The 22,289-nt window shown below is 33.5% G+C and overlaps 4 protein-coding genes and 1 non-coding gene across 5 annotated transcripts; 2 read left to right on the top strand and 3 right to left on the bottom strand.

The window, feature by feature from the left end:
• Positions 1–340: 340 nt before the first annotated feature.
• Positions 341–2,941, top strand: LOC133031648 (malate dehydrogenase, glyoxysomal). The gene is made up of 9 exons (XM_061105133.1): positions 341–891; positions 975–1,196; positions 1,308–1,622; positions 1,789–1,878; positions 1,960–2,043; positions 2,154–2,189; positions 2,301–2,390; positions 2,473–2,567; positions 2,659–2,941. The coding sequence occupies exons 1-9, from the start codon at positions 826–828 to the stop codon at positions 2,729–2,731; spliced, it is 1,071 nt and encodes a 356-aa protein (XP_060961116.1). The 5' UTR covers positions 341–825; the 3' UTR covers positions 2,732–2,941.
• Positions 2,907–5,208, bottom strand: LOC115704217 (protein TUNICAMYCIN INDUCED 1). The gene is made up of 3 exons (XM_030631435.2): positions 4,976–5,208; positions 4,573–4,899; positions 2,907–4,031 (listed from the first exon to the last, which is right to left on the bottom strand). The coding sequence occupies exons 1-3, from the start codon at positions 5,099–5,101 to the stop codon at positions 3,207–3,209; spliced, it is 1,278 nt and encodes a 425-aa protein (XP_030487295.2). The 5' UTR covers positions 5,102–5,208; the 3' UTR covers positions 2,907–3,206.
• Positions 5,209–5,509: 301 nt separating this feature from the next.
• On the bottom strand, positions 5,510–5,583 carry TRNAV-AAC (transfer RNA valine (anticodon AAC)). Its single transcript has one exon. It is a non-coding gene; the product is annotated as a tRNA-Val (tRNA).
• Positions 5,584–11,206: 5,623 nt separating this feature from the next.
• On the top strand, positions 11,207–11,863 carry LOC133032012 (uncharacterized). Its single transcript, XM_061105819.1, has one exon. It carries the CDS (start codon positions 11,207–11,209, stop codon positions 11,861–11,863), a length of 657 nt encoding a protein of 218 aa, XP_060961802.1.
• Positions 11,864–13,255: 1,392 nt separating this feature from the next.
• Positions 13,256–15,772, bottom strand: LOC133032517 (transcription factor bHLH18-like). Its single transcript, XM_061106489.1, has 4 exons — positions 15,445–15,772; positions 14,734–15,315; positions 13,980–14,360; positions 13,256–13,883 (listed from the first exon to the last, which is right to left on the bottom strand). Exons 1-4 carry the CDS (start codon positions 15,478–15,480, stop codon positions 13,809–13,811), a joined length of 1,074 nt encoding a protein of 357 aa, XP_060962472.1. The 5' UTR covers positions 15,481–15,772; the 3' UTR covers positions 13,256–13,808.
• Between the last annotated feature and the right edge of the window lie 6,517 nt (positions 15,773–22,289).

The following is a 22,289-nucleotide window of genomic DNA, read 5'->3' as shown; positions in this document are numbered from 1 at the left end:
TCTTCAAGAGAAACCTAAAGAACTAGAGTTAGAGTTTTCTCATAAACACCATTCGTAATACATTTTACAATCCTTTAAAGTCAATATACTAACTCGTGGATTAGAAATATTTAACGCCTAAACCACATAAAATCTATTGTATTTTATTTACTATTTTTAGTATTTCTTAAGCTCTTACTTAATTAGTTTGTAAAAATTTTGGTAAATACCTATCAAAAATAACTTACCATATGAATGTATTATGTGTATACAAATATCATTACTCATCTTAATATGCTTTATCTTCACCTTGGAATCCTAACTTAAAAGGAAGCTGTGACACCAAAGGATATACTAGGCGAGATGGTGCTGCTATTACATCCCAAATTTTCTCATTTGAATATAATCCCATGAATCCAGGTTCACATTTGTGTCACCACGTGTCTCCTCATGCAACATTTTGTGTGGTCGATAACAGAGGATCCAATCCAATCCATGATAACTTAGCAACTTAATAAAATCTAAGGGAAAAATATAAAATTTTGCCAAATAGATTGAGAAATTAGTAAGAGCCACAGCTGAGAATGAGATAGGATAAGAGTTTAGAAGAATGTTTAGTTTCCACAAAAAAAAATATAATAAAATAAAATAAATTGTTGAGAAAATTATTCCAACGGTTATGTCAACTTCTTGCCATCCAATCCTTAAATATAATATATGTATTTTTCTTTTCATTTATCTATTTATTTCCCCTCCCTAAATCACTTATTTATACTCTACATATAATTTTCTGATATCCTTTACTCAATCATCAATCTTCTTCATTGCAAGTAAAAACACTAGAAAATGGAACAGAAGACTAACCAACGCATTGCAAAGATCTCAGGTCATCTTTACCCTTCAAATTCCCAGGTAAGCTTATTTCCATGTATGTTTTGAAATGATATTTGCTATGTTTGTTATGCTTAGCATGAGATTTTATGGTGTAACTATAGATTATGGAAGATAGTTCTGAGGTGATGATGAGAGCTAACTGCCGAGCCAAAGGTGGAGCTCCGGGCTTCAAAGTGGCTATATTGGGTGCTGCTGGAGGCATAGGCCAACCTCTGGCAATGCTAATGAAAATGAATCCACTTGTTTCAGTTCTTCATCTCTATGATGTTGTTAACTCCCCTGGTGTCACAGCTGATATCAGTCACATGGACACTGGTGCTGTGGTAATAATGCCTTATTATGTTAATTTTCTTCTTTTGGCCCTTTTTCTCTTTTTAGCTCATAGTGTTTGGAAGTAGGTGTAAAATACTTTATTGTTTCTTATGGAATTTTAGGTGAGGGGTTTTCTGGGGCAACCACAGCTTGAGAGTGCTCTTACAGGAATGGACCTTGTAATCATTCCTGCTGGTGTGCCAAGAAAGCCAGGAATGACTAGGGATGATCTTTTTAAGATCAATGCTGGAATTGTTAAGACACTTTGTGAAGGAATTGCCAAGAGCTGCCCCAGAGCAATTGTTAACTTGATCAGTAACCCTGTTAATTCAACGGTTCCAATTGCGGCAGAGGTTTTCAAAAAGGCTGGAATATATGATCCGAAGAGACTTCTCGGGGTCACAATGCTTGATGTTGTCAGAGCAAACACTTTTGTTGTAAGAATCACTCAAAAGGGTTCATTAATCAGCTTTCTTCATAGTCTACTATGCTACTTAGTAACCATGATACTTGATAATGTTACACTTGACCACTGCTCTTAAAACCACTATTTAGACATGTTCATCGACTGTGTTCATGTTCGTTTAAATGATTTTATTGCAGGCAGAAGTTCTGGGACTTGATCCTAGGGAAGTTGATGTGCCTGTCGTTGGAGGTCATGCAGGAGTGACAATCTTGCCACTTCTGTCACAGGTAATTTAGAACCTTTTCTTTTGTTTTCCATCATTGTTTTAAACAATAATAACAGATACAATACATATCTCTCTGGGACAGGTGAAGCCTCCCTCTTCCTTCACCCAACAAGAAATAGAATACCTGACCGATCGCATTCAAAATGGTGGAACAGAAGTTGTCGAGGTAATCCCTTGAAAAACGACCAAGAATGATACTTGATATTGCAAACCAAAACTGGGATTTTGTTTAACATTACATTGATTTTTAACAGTTTTTTTATTCATTTGTTGCAGGCAAAAGCTGGGACTGGCTCCGCAACTTTGTCAATGGTTAGCCATAATTTACTCAAAACATCCAACATCATTACATGTTGACTTACCAACTTATTGTTGTAAGTAAAAGCTTATGTTTCTCACAAGTGAAAAACAAAACATTTATAGGCATATGCAGCTGTTAAATTTGCTGATGCATGTCTTAGAGGACTGAGAGGAGATGCTAATGTTGTGGAATGCTCTTTTGTATCTTCTCAGGTAAAGTTTGGTGTCACGAGCTTGAGATACATATTTTTTCTGATAACAACTTCTAAACTTGTAAAATGTTTTCAAATGACAGGTGACAGAACTTCCTTTCTTCGCAACCAAGGTTCGGCTAGGCCGTAGTGGAGCTGAAGAAGTTTTCCAACTTGGGCCACTAAATGAGTACGAGAGGTATAAATAAAACAGCTATTTTCTATTGTTTTTACATAACTAAATGATATAATCACAGTACAACTGAGTTAATTTACTCATCTCTAATCAGGATTGGATTGGAGAAAGCAAAAAAGGAGTTGGCAGAAAGCATTCAGAAGGGGGTATCATTCATCAAGAAATAAAATGAAGGCAGTCAGTGAAATTGTTCTTATGTAATTATAATGTATTATAACAAGTAGTTTGTATCTGGAACCACCTGATGGAAACGAATCTACTTTGTTATATGATTATAGCAGATTTCGGAACCAGACAATTTACAACTATCAGCTTGAGGCCATGAGTTAAGATCATGTTAAATAAAACATAAAAAAGTTCTTCTTTCTTAAATTCAACTCAAGATGTATCACTATGTTCAAGTCTCAAGCCTCTCAACCACTCACTCATCCGGGTTATGTACAATACAAACTTATACTTGGTTTTTAATATTATAGTAACCAACCTCGGGGAAGTATAAGTGAAAATGGCGACCTACATAGTGAAGTCCATATCTTTAACGGTATAATTCTATTCTAATAAACTTAAAATGGGGCAAAACACACTTTATCTTTACACTTAAACCCTGTGACCAGGAAATCACACCTTATGATGTACACCAATTTACAGTGTGAAGGGGTCAGGAGGAGGGTAAATAATAGGAGTCCTTGACATTGTCACGTTCCCAGTAAGTACATTAAGTGCCACAGTGTCTTCCACAACAACTGGTTTAATAGGTACTATTCTCTCAGGCACAACCTTGTCACCATCTACCTTAGCAAGTACCTCAAAATGCATCTTTACTGTCTCAGGCTTTGTTCTCCATTCAGGTAAACCTTCCCAGTAAGCATCATCTCCTTCTTTCAACTTCTTCTCTGCCGCAAAGCCAATCTTCAAATAGGTTTGAGATGAAACATCAGCCTTCAGCAACTTAAAGGAGCCTTTGTTGTTAGCATTAGGACCCAGAACAGAAGCGAGTAGCGTCTCAAAACCAACTACTTTTGAGTTGGACCCATTGATGGAAACAAGAGGCCACAAGGTGGTGAACTGGCTAGGACTTAAGAGGGAAGTGACCTCATTTGAGAGATCAACAGATGAAAGGGTCTCAATAGCTTTAGTTTTAGAGGGCGAGGACAGCTCCACAAGACCTGGCGCAAGTCGCTTAAGCTTAAGCCTGTTACTGGAAGAGGATGATGATGACGATGGGGATGTGATAGAAGTGGGGCCAACAATGCGAAGTGAGAGCAGTGGAGAGCCTTGAGTGCGGGAAGCATGGCGTAGCCATTCAGCCAGGGTAAGTAGACCAGAGGCAAAGCCATTGCCAGTTCGATTGAAAGGAAGAGGCAGATCAAGTGGGTGGCGCAAACTAACCGATCTGGCACCCTTGATCGTAACCACGGCACCATCTGCTAATATAATTTTCTTCAAAACACCAGCATCCACATCATGCTGCAAATTAGAGTTACATCGCAAAAGTCAGTGTCATTATAAACTTCATAACACAAATCGTATCCAGAATCTTATCATTCAATACAATGTATTTAATTTTAAAAGAAGCTAAGCGGCTCAAATCAAAATTTTGATTTCACTCTACAGTATAAGAATTTAAAAGTCAACCATTCAATTTTTCAAATAAAAAAGCAACAGTCTTTAAGATATTCTTGTGATATCTTCTATACCTTAGCAATCCAAATTCATCCAAGCAACATGGATTTTCAACAGAAGAATCCCCTAGTCATAGTACGTATTATAACTATCATCAGAAACTTAAAAAAAAAATGCTCAGAAATATATCTTCCTTGGAATTCTGAAATATCAACACACTATCTTCATGATTTCTTATGATCTTGTCCATGTATCAGGAATTGAAAATCATCTAGGCAACTTTGTTTCACAAGAAAATCATCTCATACTAGTATCATCAAATACCTTATCAACTATACCAATGATAAGGAAGAGAAATTTCAAACAATCCTTGAGATATACTTACAGGGAGGGAGATCCTCATATCCTTGGCGTCTTGAATCCAAAGCTCCATTGGGCCAGCGAGCTGAAACGGGGCCAAAACAGGAGGTAACCCACTTTCCAATTTACTCTTCTCAACTAGCCCATTCTCAACCCTAAAAATGGGCAAATCAACGTAGTCCCATTTGTCAATATCCTCCAAAAGCTTGAAAGGAAGGACCTTGTTATCAACCTCAACATCGAACTCGTACGCAACCGAATGTCCTACCCGCGCATCTCTCAAATCAAAACCAGATATCTTCAAGTCCTCAGCCTGAAGCCCCAACCATTTCACCGTAGCATCTCTCAAATCCTATAAATATATATAATTAAAAGCTAAAAATTCAAGAAAGAAAAACAGAATCGAAAAAATTCCACCAATTACTTACAGAAATAGCTTTTGGGTATGGGGTTGAGAAATCGGAAGACGAAACCAGAGCCGAAGAAGATAAAGGAGATAGCGAAACGACGAGAAGAAAGAACGCTGTGCGTAGGTTAAACGACCTGGGCGCCATTGTCGTTTAATAAGAGATTTTGGTTTGGCGGTGGATAATTTGAGAATGAAAAATGGAATAGAGTCGTTGAAAAGAAGTTGGGTTTTAGAGAGAGGAAATAGGCGAGAGAAGGAATGTTCTGGATATGTGGTGGGGAATCTAAGGAAGTAATGACGTGGATAATGGGACCAATGGGAAGAAAGTAAATGATGCGAAGGATTAAATTTATTGGTTGGGAGTTGTTGGAGGTTGATGACGTGGACGTTAGGAATAGGGAAAGGATGATCGCTAGTACTACTCCCTCGACGCGGTTTTAGGCGGGGAATGCGTAGAGGGTTGAGAATTGCTGATTTTATAAACGACGTCGTGTGATCCTCTTGCTGAATACGGGAAAAATATTAAAGAAAAAAATCTAAAACTTGAAAATCATGGCGTCGCCCGGGTTCGAACCGGAGACCTTCAGTGTGTTAGACTGACGTGATAACCAACTACACCACGACACCTTTGTTGTTACAATTTTAACTTTGATAAAATTTTACGTTTCTAATTTCTGCAAAAATATACATTTCTTTGCAAAATTACTGGGCTAAGGCCAAGCCACTATGTTTTCTAAGCTCATTTTTTCATTATTTTTAATAATAAAGTATTATTAAAATAAATAAATACCCTCTAAAGAAAAATAGAGGAAACCCATCCAAATTCCAAACTTTCTAATTCACTGTGTGGTACAGTGGTAGAAAATTTTTTACTAGCACCCTTTTTTGTTTGGGTAAGGATTTAAATTTCATCACAATATTTATTGTGAGAGAATTATGCTTGGTCCTTTCGAAAGCTAGCTTGTTGTGGAGTGTCATCTTTAGTGCAACTCCAATGCAGTTGCTAATGAGAGGTAGTTGTCAGAAAATGAGATTAAATGTCAAAAAAAATATATTAATTTTTCAACCTTAAATATAAGGTGCATAACTGTTGTTGAACACAGCTCACTTTTTTTTTTTTTCAATTGATTAGTTTATTAATATTCTAATTAAAAAATAATTAAATACAACCACTAAGTAGCTAGTATTGGAGCGGGCCTTAATAGAATGGGAACCATCATGATATATATGCATACTAATGACCTAATTAAAGTAAGATGTGGTATAAGACCCTTAACACATAATTCTTATAATTGTCAAAGCTAATTAAGTGTTAGGAAATGAATCTGCACCCTGAATAGGAAACTTAAAATATCAGAAAATAATAAACCAAAAATAGTACAAGAGAAGTTTTATTTTTAATATATCTAGTACATAACTATGTTTATGTTCTCCTTTCAATTATTATAGCAAATAATTGTAGTAATTAGTTTTTATTTCTATTTTCTTACTAGTAAAATATTTTATGGGCTATATTCTTCACAATTTTATATTTTAAAGAAAGTCTTGTCTATTGACATGTTGGTAAAGTTCTCTAAAGTTTTTTAAGGTTGTCTTCAAGATCTTGTCTTTTGGTCATCATGGCATCGAGCAGTCACGTGGATTTCGATTTGAATGAGCAGTACGCTCAGATTAGTTTGGAGGATGAGGAAGCAGGTGTTCTGATTGGGGGAGATGATGAGGGTGATGAAACGACTTTTGACGATCGGTGGTGTTTGGTGGGGAAGTTTCTGACGGGTCGACCGGTGGACTTTGATGCAATGCGCCACTTAATGGCTTCTCTTTGGCAGCCAGGTAAGGGTGTTTTTATCAAGGAGTTGGGTACGAATCGTTATCTTTTTCAGTTTTTCCATGAGTTGGATGTCCAAACCGTTATAGATGGTAGCCCTTGGACGTTCAATCGAAGCCCTCTTGTTTTTCATCGTCTGAATAAGGGAGAAGACCCTAAGGAAGTGGCGCTTCACAAGCTTGATTTCTGGGTTCAGATTCATGACTTGAAATCTGGATACATGTTGGAAAAGGTGGTTCGGAGTGCGGGAGCTTACATAGGTACGTATGTTAAATCGGATCCTAAGAATTTTAATGGTCTTTGGAGAGAATACTTGCGTGTTCGTACTACGGTGGATATCGAAAAGCCATTAAAGAGGAGGATGAAGCTTTGCAAGGAGAATGGGGATTGGATTTGGGCGAATTTTAAATATGAACATCTTCCTACCTTTTGCTTTGTTTGTGGAATCATTGGGCATGCGGATCGATTTTGTCCTAAACGCTTTGATCAACCATTGGATCAATTGGTCAAACCGTATGGTGCGGCGCTACGGGCGGATTTGAAGAAGAAAAACTACCTCGTTGGTGCTAAGTGGCTTCGGAGTGGGGCCGAGGAGGGTGGTGCGGCGGCTGGCCGTGGTGGTGAGGGGCGTGTGACTGAAGATCTTCATGGAGTTAAGGCTATCCCAAAGATCATGGATGTTGATTGTGTTGACCATATTGGTGATCATGATCCCATGACTTTAGGGAAGAGTAAAAAGAAAGGAATAATTAAGGAAAGTGGGAGGGAGATTATGCAATCGGCTATAGATGGAAATTCTGAATTTATGGAAAGTGATGATGATGCAAATATTGAGGAAGATTTGGTTGTGTTAATGGAAAGTAAGAGGAGGCGTACTGGGCGTGTGGGCCTTGAAGCTCACGTGGAGGGGGGGTCAACTAAAGCTATTGGTGGGGATGTTGGTGTTAATGGGTCAAAAAACGATTCACAGGTGGGCCATGGTGTACAGGCCCACCCATCATAATGAGTATTATTTCCTGGAATTGCCATGGGCTTGGGAACCTGTGGGCTCAACAATTCTTGAAGGATCTTGTGGTCCAAAAGAAGCCCAGTTACTTGTTTTTGTGTGAAACTCTTGCTAAAAAAGATATTGTTGAAAGAATTCGTGTGGCGATTGGTTTTGAAGGAGCCTTGGCGGTGGATTGTCAAGGGAGAAGTGGGGGTGTTGCGTTGTTGTGGAGAGAAGAGGAGGATGTTCAGGTGCTAGAGTATGGGTTGTCCTATATTGATGTAGTTGTTTGTGGTAGTGACCAAGGGCATTGGCGGTTGACGGGAATATATGGTGAGCCGAATAGATCATTACGAAAAAGAACATGGGACCTTATAAGGGAGCTAAAAAACAAGTCAAGTTTGCCTTGGTGTATCATAGGCGACCTTAATAATGTTACTTCTCAAGAGGACAAAAAAGGTGGTCATCCTTATCCACGGTGGTTAGTTGATGGGTTCAATGATGCATTGATGGATTGTGGTTTACATGATCTTGAGCTTTATGGTTATCCATACACTTGGGAGCGAAGTAGAGGTACTCCGGATTGGGTGGAGGTGCGCATTGATCGGGCGATGGTGACTCAATCATGGTTAGATTTTTTCCCTTTGGCTAAGCTCTTTAATTTAGAGGTGTCTACTTCGGATCACACTCCTTTACACTTAGATTTGATGAATGAAGTGGTGGTTGCTAAGAGACATGTTTTTCGATTTGAAAATTCATGGTTGAAAGAACCTTTGTTTTTTGAGATTGTTAAAAGTTGTTGGGATAATGGTGAGCCGAGGGGTGTTATGGAGAAGATCAAGTGTTGTGGTGATGTTTTATGGCATTGGGGAAAAGATTATTCGGGGAATTTTCCTAAGAGAATAAAAGATTGTAAGCTTGAGGTTCAAAAGTGGAAGCGGGGCCGTGATGGGGTGTCGGTTGAGAACTACAAGAATGCTTCAGCTAACTTGAATAGTGTGTTGTTGCAACGTGAGATTTTTTGGAAGCAGCGAAGCAAGCAACTTTGGTTGCGTGAAGGGGATAGTAACTCTAAGTATTTCCATGCCTCAGCTACTTCTAGAAGACGTCGAAACTCCATTCAAAAGCTTAAAGACTCAGATGGTGTTTGGGTGGATTGGAAAGGGCGTCTCCCTTTGGTCATGGTGGACTACTTCTCCACGTTGTTTACTGCCTCAGCTGTCTCGGGCCACGAGGTGCTTCAGTGTGTACCTTCGACGGTTACTAATGACCATAACAACCGGTAGTTAGAACCAATTTCTGATGAGGAGATTCGTCGAGCTCTCTTTCAAATGCATCCAGATAAATCTCCGGGTCCTGATGGCATGACGCCGGGTTTTTACCAAAAATGTTGGAGCACTGTAAGTAATGATATTATCACTCTTGTTAAGAATTTCTTTGTTGTTGGTTCTTTTCCAAGAGAGTTAAATCATACTAATATTGTGCTTATTCCTAAGAAAAAACATCCGGAGTCTATGACTGATTTGCGCCCTATATCTCTTTGTAATGTGCTTTATAAAATTATTTCGAAAGTGTTAGCCAACCGATTTAAGGAAGTTTTGCCTGTGGTGATCTCAAATCATCAAAGTGCTTTTCTTCCGGGTCGCTTGATTTCTGATAATATTATGGTTGCTTTTGAGATTATGCACTATTTGAAGAGGAAGAGAGTAGGGAAGGAGGGATTCATGGCTATTAAACTTGATATGAGTAAGGCATACGATCGGGTTGAGTGGAGTTTTATTGAGAACATGTTGCTTCGTATGGGTTTTGCTCAACATTGGGTTCAGTTGATCATGTTTTGTGTGACTACGGTTTGGTATAATGTTACTCATGGTGGCCATTCTATGGGGCCGATTATTCCGTCAAGAGGGTTGCGTCAAGGTGATCCATTGTCTCCTTACTTGTTTTTGATCTGTGCCGAGGGTCTTTCTTTGTTGTTGAAGCACTATGAGAGGCATCATTGGTTAACTGGTTTTCGTGTTGCTCGGGGTGCTCCTATGGTTTCTCACATGCTTTTTGCAGATGACAGCTATGTTTTTTGCAAGGCCAATGATAACGAAGCTCAAAGTGTGTTGCGACTTTTACACAGCTATGAGCTTGCTTCAGGTCAACAGGTAAATTTTGCTAAATCCTCTGTTTTCTTTAGCAAGAATGTTACCTCGCCTGTGCGTGATCACTTGTGTGGTTTGATGCGTTTAAATGCCGCCTCTGATGATAGCTTCTATTTGGGTCTTCCTTGTATTATGGGGAGAAACAAAAATGCTATTCTTGGCTTCTTGAAGGAAAAAATGAAAAAGAAGATATTTGGTTGGGAGACTAAATTTTTGTCTAAAGCTGGTAAAGAAGTGTTGATAAAGTCTGTGGCTCAAGCGCTTCCTAATTATGCAATGAGTGTTTTTCTCCTAACTCAAGAAATTTGCACAAGCCTTGAGGGGATGATGGCGAAGTTTTGGTGGAAATCCCAATCTAATTCAACTAGTAGAGGCGTGAGTTGGGCTAGTTGGAAGAAGCTTTCTCAACATAAACACTATGGTGGTCTTGGTTTTCGTGATCTTCGGGACTACAATCTCTCTTTTTTGGGAAAGCAAGGTTGGCGCCTGCTTACTATGGAAGACACTCTCGTGGCGAGAATCTATAAGGCTAGATATTACCCACAAGGTTCGTTTCTTAATGCTGAATTGGGTTCTAATCCAAGCTTTATTTGGAGAAGTATTTGGGCTGCTCAAGAGCTTGTAAGGGCTGGTGCAAGAAGGGCTATTGCAAGTGGTTCTTCGGTTAGTATCTTACTTGATCCTTGGCTTCCAAATGATTCTAATCCTTATGTCTTGACAAGTAATCCTAGTTTAGTTGATCAAAATGTTTCGAGTCTGATGGTTGTTGGGGAAAGAACTTGGGATATTGATCTTCTTAATGATATGTTTGAGGAGAGAGATATTCAGCTGATTCGAAGCATCCAATTATCTACTTCTCGGACTATAGATGGGTGGTTTTGGAGCATGAAGTCCTCGGGCTTCTATTCAGTTAAAAGTGCTTACAAGTTCCTTCAATCTTCAAGTGGGAATTGGTTATTTTTGCAAGATGAGAATTGTTGGAAGCATCTATGGCAGCTGCCCATTCCTCCCAAAGTTCATCACTTTCTTTGGCGTGCTTGCTCTGGTTGCCTCCCAACTAAGGTACAACTTCACTCTAAACATGTAAATGTAGATCTCTTGTGTCCTTTTTGCAATATACATATGGAGACTATTGTACATGTGTTGTTGGATTGCCCATTCTCTCAATCTTGTTGGGCTCTTTCGGCGGTGAACCAGTCGACTCCGGGTTCTAGCGCCGAATTTAGTAGCTAGTTTTTTGAGCTGCTAGCTGATGGCCGTGAGGAGGTTAGTGTAGAGGCTGCAATGGTGTGTTGGAGTATTTGGCATGCTCGCAACGAAGTGCAATGGAACCATAAGTCTCGGTCTGCTTTGGAAGTAGTGAAGTCGGCAAAACATGTCCTTGGCCAATGGAAAATTACTAAATTTGAATCACCTAATGCTTTATTTGCTATGGGGGATATCTCAAAAAGTAATTGTTGGCGTAAACCTGATGAGTATACGGTCAAGGTGAATGTCGATGGTGCGACTTTTGAAGCTCACCAAAAGTTTGGTTTTGGTTGTGTTGCTCAAGATCACCATGGTAAACTTATTGAAGCTATTTCTGAGAGTCGTTGGGGTTGTGTTTCTGCAGAAATAGCTGAGGTCATTGGCATCAAGGAGGCGCTTAGTTGGATAAAGCGTAAGGGCTGGGATAGGGTGGTTGTTGAGTCTGACGCTTTAGTTGTTGTTCAAGCAATTAATAGCTCAGTGCATATGCCATCCCAGTTTGGTTTGTTGGTTGAGGACTGTCGTACTATTGTTGCTAGTTTGAATAATGTCCTTATTTCTTATGTTAATCGATCTGCAAATAGGGCTGCCCATTGTGTTGCTAGGGGGTCTTATTTATTGTCAGGTTGTATTTTTAATGAGCTAAATGCTCCGCTTTCTTTGTGTGACATTGTTAAGGCTGATGCCTGTTAAATTTTCATGAAACTTCTTTATTCAAAAAAAAAAAATAGTACAAGAGAAATCATTCAATGCTAAATAAATAAAGACTTCAAAAACAAATGAAGACCAAGCAATGCATTAGAGATGCTCATTTAAATTAAAAAAAAATGTACACAAAGTATCTAAAATTGACTTATTTTTAACGCTTTTTAGATTATATACATAGGGGTGCACTCTTAAATATTATGAAAATTTGAGTTTTTATACTTAGTTTTTCTATCTAATTAAAAATCTCTCATTTTTATATTATATAAGTTGGAGTAGTTTCATCGATTGAAAAAAAAAAATAAACAAAAAAAGGCTTTCAACAAAAAAAGAAAAAGTTGAATTTGGCTTAAATATTTTGTATAAAAACATATTTTTGATATAGTGTAAAAAATGATATTTTTTTGTATTTTTTTTAATTAAGTAGTTAAATTAAGTATAAAAATTCAAATTTCTCTTTTATTATTTGCCATTAGATCAAAATCTAATAATTTAATATTTTTAAAATTAATATTTATAATTAAATTGTTTAGTAACCATCAATGGGTAATATACTAATACCCATTGAGAATTGTTTTATTTTATTTTGATTGAAAGCAAGTGAAAATTAAGGGAAAAAATAAAAAATTATAAAAGAGGTTGATTCTTATCCTTCTTTTTTCTTTCTTTTAATCACAGAATCTTTCTTTTAAACAGTGAATCTCTATCATAGTATTCCCAGTTGTAATAGGGTTAAATATGAGGTGAAACGTGAAAGTATTTAAGAAATGAAAAAAGGTGATTTGCATAAGAAATTATTTTCCTTAGTTTGGTAGAATAGTAGTCCACTAATATTTCTATTATTATTCTATTCATTTTTTTTTTCAATAGTTTCTATTAACCACAGTTATAGAAATGGTCCAAAAGTCGTTGGAATAAAGATAACAATCTTGAATTAGACAAGGACTTGGATATTACTTAATGCTTCAATCATTGAGCTTAAGCAAAATGAAACATCTATAATCTATTCAGATAAGATTTCTAATCAGAACAAGATTTAGATTTCGATTGTTTTGCAAAAAAAAATTATTATTATTTAGAAAAAACTTGTTTGAATGAGCTGGTGTCTCCAAATCTCATTGGTTCGAATTAACTAATGATTAAGTTGGTAGCAAAACTGTTAGCCTTGTGAATATGTCACCAACATATTTTTGAGATGAAGCCATCTGAATAGGACAAAATACTAATAGTAACAATTAATTATAGAACAATTAATAAGAGTAAACAAAAATTGTACCAATACTAAATTACTAAACACATACATAGTACAATACCAAAATTGACTTTGATAAAGTGAAAGTAACTGATGCTTAATATAACATTAAATAAGACAAGTCACTCTTTAAACAGTTCTTTATTTTCTTTTTTCCAACACATAAAAACATTATTACATCATAAGAAAAGAGGGAACAGATTAAGCTTTACTCTGAGGCCTCTAAAACACTGGACAAATTACAAACTATTGAAACAAAGGCTTAACTCTTTTTTACACCCAAAAGATAGAAAACAATCTTTTCTTTTTCTCCCTTGTCAAACACTTTTTAAGGTAAGGAAAAGTGATGGGAACAAAAGGTTTCAGCTGTATTTTACAACATTCCCTCAAAAAAGATCAGCCAAGCTGTGAGATTATTCTATAAGAGCAAGGTGTGAATAGAACATGGTTAAGATGTTGACCATGCAAAAAAGGGAAACTGAAAAAAAAGCTTGCAAAAATGAATAATCTCACAGGAAAACAAAAGCTTGAAATGAAATGGTTTTAACTTGGTGGTGGGAGCAATTGAGTTCAGGCCTTGAAAACACAGTTTGAAATAACATGGCAAGTTGTATATACATATATAAGGAATTATTCTTTAGTTATGGGTTTTCCTTCATGTTTGTGAAGTTAGAAACTTTTTCACATGAACAAGCTGAAAGCCAAGCGTAGATTCTTGACTAGATCCTTCATTGTAAGGGAGAACTCCATGTTCATCTGTCAAAAGGAATAATAATGATTATAGTTCAAAATTTCTATACAACTTTTAATTGTTTAAATAATATGCTGGTATATATATATGGCACACAATACCTGAGCTATAATGGTCAAATCAAGAGAAGAAGTTCCAAATGTCATGCAACTGGTGTTGATAATTGTTAGGTGATGCTTTTCAATCTCAACAATTGTTTTCTCCATAACCCCTTTCTTTTTCTCACAGTGAATTCTTATTAGTACATTCTTATCACAAACTCTTGCTTCAATTTCTGGTAGTGGCTCATCGAAGGAGGAATAATTCTCATCTGAAGAATAAGGTGGTGAATTGCTATCTTTATCTGCAATGAGCTTGAATTTCCTTACAAAGACTACTGCTTCCATGTTTCTCTTTCTCATCTCTTCCTCTAGTATTTTCACTCTCTCTTGTAACTGCTTCATGTACTTGATAGCATCCCCAAGAACAGAAGCCTTGTCCATCTGTATCAATAATATACAAGTTCACAACTTTATTAGATTTGAAAATACTCCAAATTCTCCGAGCTTGAAAAGATTAGACTCACAAGCTCAGTAATCCCCAACATATTTCATAAAAGAAAATCAGTGAAATCTTGTTATTGATATGTTGAGTCCTATGTTGACATATCAATAACATGAATTCATAGAATCACATTTATATAGAAACTGGTCGCTACTGAGCTTGAAACTTAGACTCCATCATCCAAAGTAGCTCAAGCTCAGTATTGACCGGCCAGTGTAGAAAGATTTGACCTCTTGATCTTTCATTAAATAAAGATGAAATCTTTCTCCAACATGTCTTAAGAGGAATCAGTGGAAGTTGATTTGATCATACCTTCTTTAGGCCAGGAACTATGGCAGATAAAGCTATGAATCTTTGGCTGAGCTTCTCCCTCCTTTTCCTTTCAGCTAGAATATGATCTTTTGTTTGAGAAAGTTTGGTGCTTGTGCTGTTGATGAGCCTCTTATTACAATTAGCACCTTGATGATTAGCAACCTTGACTACACAATCAGAAGGTAAAAAAGTACTAGTAGTGTTGTTGTTCTTCAAACCATCTAGTGCTTCCGCCTTAGGCTTGACATAACCCATTTCGTCTATAACATAGTCATAAGAACCAGCTGCAAAGGAATAAAGGTTATTGGGAGAAGAAGCAACTTGTTGTTGATGAGGTACTGGGTTATTAATCTCGTTTGAGCTCCAACCATTTGGTTTGTGATGTTTCATCGTCATCATGCTTCTATAGTCTATGCCCATGTGAGAATTGTTATCAAAAGAGGAAGCTTTGACATTGTTGAAGTTTAAGTGAGAGTGAGAGTGAGGATGAGGATGATGATGGAGATTCTCACCAAGTGAGCTGAACTCATCAAGAGAGTTCATATGCCAATGGGGATTAATCAAATTGGGGTCATTCATTCCCTGAAATATGTCAAAAACCTTCATCTGTCATGAACTATATAATTGAGCATCTTTTTATGAAACTGATTCAAATAATTAAACAAACAGTTCCCAATCAAAACTATGAAATTTCTATGTTAAATATCTTACCTTTTCAGATAAACTTTTGACAGAAGAAATATCCATTGAAAAGACTGAGGGCTACAGATATAGTTGATGAGATTCTTTTTCTAGATTCAGATCAATAAAACTTGAGAAAAATTTCCTTTAAATCTGCATGCAAATGCAAACAAGTATGTACTTTATATTAACTGCACGAGAGAAATAACCTTTTTTAATTTCATTCATTTTCATATATATATGATATGCTAGAAATATATCCAATTAGATAATACTTGAAAAATCATTGAAGCACAGAGAAATATAGAGAGTTATATATTTCTTTGCTATAATAAGAGATCGAACTAACCTTTCAATAGTGACCAAACTTAGTTTGTTTCTTCTATAAGGTCCCACATATAGGTAATCAAATTTTTTAATTATGCCATATTCTTGGACTTTTTTTTATAGCTTTTTTCTGCTGAATTTAGCTGTTCCATTTTGAAATATTTTATCATATTCTTATTTGCCACTGATGTGAACCTGGCTATCTTCATCAATGTTTCTTTTCATATTGGTATAAAAATAATGATAAGACAAAAAAAAAAAAAAGAAGCCATTTTTTAATAGCTTAGTGGGTTGTTTTAAGATGGATGACAAAATATTCAGTCTAGAAAATCATTTTTGTTGTTTTGTGGACTTTTGAGGAGGAGCTTCAACAACTAGCCATTGAAAATTTTGATTCAAAATATTTTCAAATATATACTTTTTTTTTTTGTTTAGAAATGTGGTCCTTCATGGTTTCTATTGTATTAATCTGTTTTCTTAGTTCTGATGATTAATAAACAAATTAAGGCATAGAAAGAGTGAGCAAGTTACGTGAAGCTAAATTCATTGGCCGGATTGTAATGTGAAAGAGTTTAGACCATGAAAAATAGTTAAGACGTGTCACCACCAACAGATCATGATTTGTTGGAAAAATAATTAACAAAAGTACTTAACATAAAGTTACTAAGATTTCGTTTGGAAACTTCCTTTGATTTTTTCTGTTATTACAAAGAGTTAGTGACACGTGGGATGGCATGTCAAACCGACTCATAAATTGGTCGGTTATTATTATTATTATTATTATTATTATTATTATATGTAGCTTAATAATAATGTTTTGAAGGGGAATTACCCCGACGGTAAGTTACACTTTTTATTATTTTTTCATTTACGTTTTTATTTATTTTTTAACTTTGGTTGTTGTGTTGCCATGTGTATTGTGAATTAAATTGGGTGGCCATTTAAGTTATTGTATGATTATGCAAATAGAATTAGATTGGCTTTTGGGTTGTTCCATGAATTATGATTAAGACATTTATTGTAAAACATGATATATTTGTAATTTATATTAATTTTATCATATAAATAAAAAAAATATTTTAAAATGTATAAATAAACAAACTATTATTTTTAAGTTGCTGTAATATATATTTATAATTATATATATGGAAAATTTGTTGTGAAAGTTTTCAAAAAGATTAGTCCCCAACTTCAAAAATAGCTGCAATAGTCCTTAATGTTATGTTTTTTATTTGTCCGTTACTCTTAATTTTAATTGAATCGTTTACTTTTTAAAAATTACCACGTGTCGATGGTCCAAATTATTATTTTTTTTAAAAAAAAGATAAATAAATGTCTAAATATTTACAACAAAGGGCATACTCGTATTCCCCAAAGCACTAACTCTAAATTTTAGAGCATACTTGCCTAAATGAGAGCTACGAAATTGGCTTTTCTAACGACAAATCTAAACCCAGCAAAGCCACTACTTGGAATGATGTTCTTTATGGAGTAGCTCTAATATGGCTTCTTGAGATTATTCTATCACTAAACTATATATATGGTCACGATTCAAGAAGATTCATTCTACCGAATGTAGATCCTTTCCAAACTTTTTGTATTACATATTGTGTCTAGCCAATATAAATATGACATGTTATTAATTTTATTTTATTAGATTTGCACACTATTCATAAAATAATGTTTAAAGCATCATGTTATTCTTCATTTTGTAGTAGCTGATGAAAGCCTATTTTTCATACTTTTTTAAGCTATATATTACATATTGAGCTATTATATAGCTTTTGCTGTGTGAATACTCAAATGTTTACCAAAAAAAAAAAAAAAGACAGGTAATATACTAATATTGACATATTGTTGTTAACGTGTTAACTCTCACAAACGGCACCCTAGTTCTGGGGTGCAAACTTTATTAAAATAAAATTAACTAAAAATGATGTGTCACCATATTCGTTTCAAAATTTGTACTGGAGATCTCAAATAAAAATAAATCAAATCTAAAATTGAGACTAATCAAAAATTCAAACAATTTAGATCTAAATAATTTAAGTAGACTAGAGTGAGTAGTAGTAGTAGGTATCCAATTTTCCTGGAGATGAAAATATATATCAAAATGACTTACATGATAGTGTAGTTTTACCATTTTCGTTCTGGAATCAACTTTGACTTTAGCACAAAAGTAATTAAATGACTTTCACAAAAGGGAACAAATTACATGATAGTTTCTATTACCTATTGTAGAGTAATAATTGTGACAATATTAATGATCACTATTTAATTAGTTATTTTAATTTTTTTATTAATTACCAAATTATTCTAACAATAAATGTGAGAGAAAGTTTAATGGAATGTCTCAATTATATATTGATTTTTTTTTTACATAAATACCTAAATTTGATCAAATATTTCATTTATATTGCTACAATTAAATTTTTACATTTTTACTTTCTTAATTTTTTTATACTATTCAAACTTTAAAATATTACAAAAATATTATCTGCATTTTTTAACACCTCTCTTTCTCTCATCTCCTTCAACTTTTCTCTTTCATAGATCTTCACCTCCTCACATAGTGTTGACGCCAGCTCCTCTGTTGCTATCGCTGTTGCCAGCCTCCTCCGATCAGATTGTTGTCGTTGTCGTTTACCTTTGTCGTCGCCAGCCCCAATCTATCATAGACCTCTATTTCGAGTTCCTAAACAACCGTCCATCTATTATTCAAGTCATTTTAGTAGTGTTAATCCTCTTCTTTTACTATCATTGATATGTTTGTTTTAAGTTTGTAAGTTATTAATTCTTTTTTTTTTTCTTAGTTACATAAATGACATGTTTCGATCTAAATATATATAAATTAGGTAATATAACTGCTCTTTACACAGTTAATTTAATTTTTTTTAGTATTATAACAAAAAAATAACTATTTATTTATATAATAAATAGTTAGTTACAAAAATATAATAAATGTTATGAAATATTATTTACGGATGTCCAAATCAACAAATTGATTATCACCATTAATGTTTGGTTGTATTTTCGTTTATTACATTGATTTAGTTTTCCATTCTTTTAGTAATATTTTTGTATAAATAGAGGTTCACCCCATTAGAATAAACAACTGAAAAATTCTCATCCATTTTCTCTTTCTCTCTTCATCATCTTCTTTTTTTCTTATCTATTTTATATTATTTTATAAAAATAAAAATAAAATTATATTATTTAATTCTATATTATAATAAATAATTTTATTTATTAAAACATAAAACTTTATAAAACAAGAAAAAAAAATAAGTAAATTCACAATTTTATTAATTATTATTACTTTTAGTTATCTATTAAGAAGTTTAAAATTTGTTATAAATAATTTGTTAAAAAAAATCATTGTTATAAAAATGAATAAATAACGTAGAAAAAATTAAATCCATAATGCATTATTTTTATATCTCGATCATTCAAAATTATTGTCATCATTGTATATCACCCATATTGTCATCATTGTATCTCAACTATTATCATCATCGTATCTCACATATTGTCTCATCGTATCTCATCAATTGTCATCATAGTATCTTATTTTATATCTCATTTGTTGTCATCATCATATCTCATCTATTGTAATCATCATATGTCATCACTATAGCTTACCAACACAACATAAAATCAATGTTTGTGTTAGAAGTATAAAACTAATTTTTTTTCTATTATTCCATATTACTAATAAATTATACGATTCATTGTTCAACAATATATTTTAGGTCACTTACTCGTTAATTTGATAGTAGTATTAGTTTGTTTGGTACTTTTTTTTGAAAGAAAAAAAGTATTAGTTTGTTTGGTACTTGCTTCAAGAAGAAGAGAAAGAAACCAAAATTACAAAATACAAACCAAAATCGTTAGAGTATTTTATTTTTTAGATATGATTTAGAATTTATATATAAACAATTAATCAACTATTTTTGTGGGAATATATAACTAATTGGGCTAATTAATACAATTAAAATAATAAATTATATGTATTATACATAATATTATTATTTAAAATATGATTACAAAATTTAGAATGATTGATAGTAATATTTATTCAATCATTAAATTAAAAAATGTCTATGCATATATCAATAAAAAAATTTGCACAAAAATAGTCCTTAAGCCAGTGATAATTAAACAAAAAAAATCTAATAAATATAAATAATATATGTATACATATTTTTTTAATTATTTTCAAAATAATAATTTGTTGTAGTTTTGGCAAATTTTTGTCCTGTACAAAATATTTTAAAAAATAAAAGAGAAAAGAAAATAGATAAATAGGTTATAAAAAAAAAAAATAGATTACTACGTTACCACTTATATTGTATTCATTCTCAATTAGATTTGATGTTAAGTTTAATGCTACATATTGTTTATTATTCTTTTAACCACAAAGTATTTCGGCAAATGAAATACCTGCAAAATGAGATAAGAATCGATAACTTAATCTTTCCATTAAATACACCTAATATATTATAATTTGTGTGTGAGATAGATTCCATTCTATTAAAAAAAAAGTAAACCACATAAATTCAATTAAATTGCATACACTATTAAAATTTAAAAAATTAAATTTAAGAAAAATAAATATTTTTGAGACAGAAAGAGTCACAAATATGTGCCTGCAATACAAATAATATATGTGTTGGATTAAAATCCTCAATATGGGCTCATATGTATATTAGTGTATTGCTATTTGAAGTTTGGCCCAAAATAAAGTGATCATTTTAGTAATTGTGGGTCATTGGGTATTAAAGTGTCAGGGGCTAAATGTGTAGATACCCTAAGCGATATTTCTAATTTATTGAGGGGCTAAATTAGAAATACTTAAAATTAATAACTTAGCTATGAGGTTATAAATTGATAGTGGTCCCCAAGAAACAAGAGTGAATTTCTATTCTCATCTTCCCCCATCAAGAGAGAAAATTAGAAAACCCTAAGTCTTGTTTTCTTGGAAGATCATTACCCAAAATCACCACAAAGATCATCTCTACAAGATGGATTAAAATCATCACTATCTATGAATTAAGGTACGCTTCCGCCATTTGAATTCTTCTCTTTGAATCAACAAAGGTATTCTTTAGATCTATAGTTATACACTTATAATTATATGTAATATGTTTATCTATGGAATTGAATCTTGTTGTTGCATATTTTATGAGTGATATAGAAACTAACAAGTGGTATCAGAGCCACTTTTGATTGATTCTTTGAGAATTTAAGGTTTATGTTAAAGAAATTTGAGAAATTTAAAAATTAGGGTTATGGTCTTTCCACTTTTTGGCTTGAGATATAAATTTATATATGTTTATATCATGATGATTAAATAATGCTATTTTTTTAGGTTTAAATTTTATTTATTTGTTTTGGTTTCATAATATATCGTTCTCCTCTAATGTATTGATGTATTAATTTTTTATGACTACCGTATAAATATAACTTGATGTTTGATTGCCATTGAATCAATGGTTTAAGATAAGTTATGAATTACGGTAGCACACCCACGAGATTGCAACAATACTCATTCCAAATTATTACTACAGTTACCAATAAATTCAAAATACATGTTATATCTTTTATCTTATTATCAATTTCGTAGTATTTTTTTTTTTTTCATTAAGGGGATTAAGCTTTTGGATATACATATATGGGAATTAAGGATTTTGTAAGATATTATTTGGTATATATTTATTGTATTCATTATGTAAATATATATATGGGAATTAAGGATTTGGTAAGATATTATTTGGTATATATTTATTGTATTCATTATTTAAATATATATATGGAAATTAAGGATTTGGTAAAATGTTATTTAGTATATATTTATTGTATTTATTATTTTTTATTTGGGATTGATGTGTTATTAAATATTGAGATAAAGTCAAAACTCATTTGAATCAATTTTGTTCAAATTTGGCATACTAAAATTTTAAAGTTTGTCTCTCATTCTAAATGAGTTGATTGAAACATGATGTCGCCAAAGCAACCTCTCTTGTGTAGATTGCTCATGAGGAATGTTAGATGTTTGTGTGTGTGTTTCTCATGTAAGTATTGATCGGCCCAAAGGAAGGTTATACTTATTTTGAGGGCACACATACTTGTGGTGATAAATATGTGACAATTATAAGGTTTCCATGTGAACAATATGTACAGTCCAAAGATTGACAAATTGTTTGACAGGATTTATTGTCATTATTTGATTGCTACAACAAGAGTACCGCTTACAGTTAATATTACTGTCCAAAGACTTGATATTAATGGTGTGTTTGGTATCTTGAGATGGGATTTGCCATTATTTGAACTTATTTTGTTATGTTGATTCTTTTGTGAACCCTTGGTTATTTTGTTCTTTTTTTCTTGCTCATGCTTTAGTTATATCTACCAACATAAAGTTAATTCTCATGCCAGTGAGATAAATTTTTAAGTAAAGGAAAGATGCAAATATGCTTCTTTAGCTACCTTGTTTAAATAACGGATAAGGACAAAGATAAAATTCAGTATGTTGCATATGGAAAACT

Source organism: Cannabis sativa, chromosome X, assembly GCF_029168945.1.
Source record: "Cannabis sativa cultivar Pink pepper isolate KNU-18-1 chromosome X, ASM2916894v1, whole genome shotgun sequence".
NCBI lineage: Eukaryota > Viridiplantae > Streptophyta > Magnoliopsida > Rosales > Cannabaceae > Cannabis > Cannabis sativa.
The sequence above is the reverse complement of the archived record's forward strand: the minus strand, read 5'-3'. Positions and strand labels throughout refer to the sequence as shown.

What these genes read in the sequence shown, in the direction of transcription:
- LOC115704217 (XM_030631435.2), bottom strand. Translation starts at nt 5,101, where the DNA reads ATGGCGCCCAGGTCGTTTAACCTACGCACAGCGTTCTTTCTTCTCGTC. An exon ending in CATACCCAAAAGCTATTTCT is followed by an intron (nt 4,900 to 4,975) that starts GTAAGTAATTGG and finishes ATATATTTATAG; the next exon opens with GATTTGAGAGATGCTACGGT. An exon ending in ATATGAGGATCTCCCTCCCT is followed by an intron (nt 4,032 to 4,572) that starts GTAAGTATATCT and finishes TCTAATTTGCAG; the next exon opens with CATGATGTGGATGCTGGTGT.
- LOC133032517 (XM_061106489.1), bottom strand. Translation starts at nt 15,480, where the DNA reads ATGGATATTTCTTCTGTCAAAAGTTTATCTGAAAAG. An exon ending in TCAAAAGTTTATCTGAAAAG is followed by an intron (nt 15,316 to 15,444) that starts GTAAGATATTTA and finishes GACATATTTCAG; the next exon opens with GGAATGAATGACCCCAATTT. An exon ending in ATTTGACCATTATAGCTCAG is followed by an intron (nt 13,884 to 13,979) that starts GTATTGTGTGCC and finishes TCCTTTTGACAG; the next exon opens with ATGAACATGGAGTTCTCCCT.
- LOC133031648 (XM_061105133.1), top strand. Translation starts at nt 826, where the DNA reads ATGGAACAGAAGACTAACCAACGCATTGCAAAGATCTCAGGTCATCTT. An exon ending in ACATGGACACTGGTGCTGTG is followed by an intron (nt 1,197 to 1,307) that starts GTAATAATGCCT and finishes ATGGAATTTTAG; the next exon opens with GTGAGGGGTTTTCTGGGGCA. An exon ending in TCAGAGCAAACACTTTTGTT is followed by an intron (nt 1,623 to 1,788) that starts GTAAGAATCACT and finishes ATTTTATTGCAG; the next exon opens with GCAGAAGTTCTGGGACTTGA.
- LOC133032012 (XM_061105819.1), top strand. Translation starts at nt 11,207, where the DNA reads ATGGTGTGTTGGAGTATTTGGCATGCTCGCAACGAAGTGCAATGGAAC.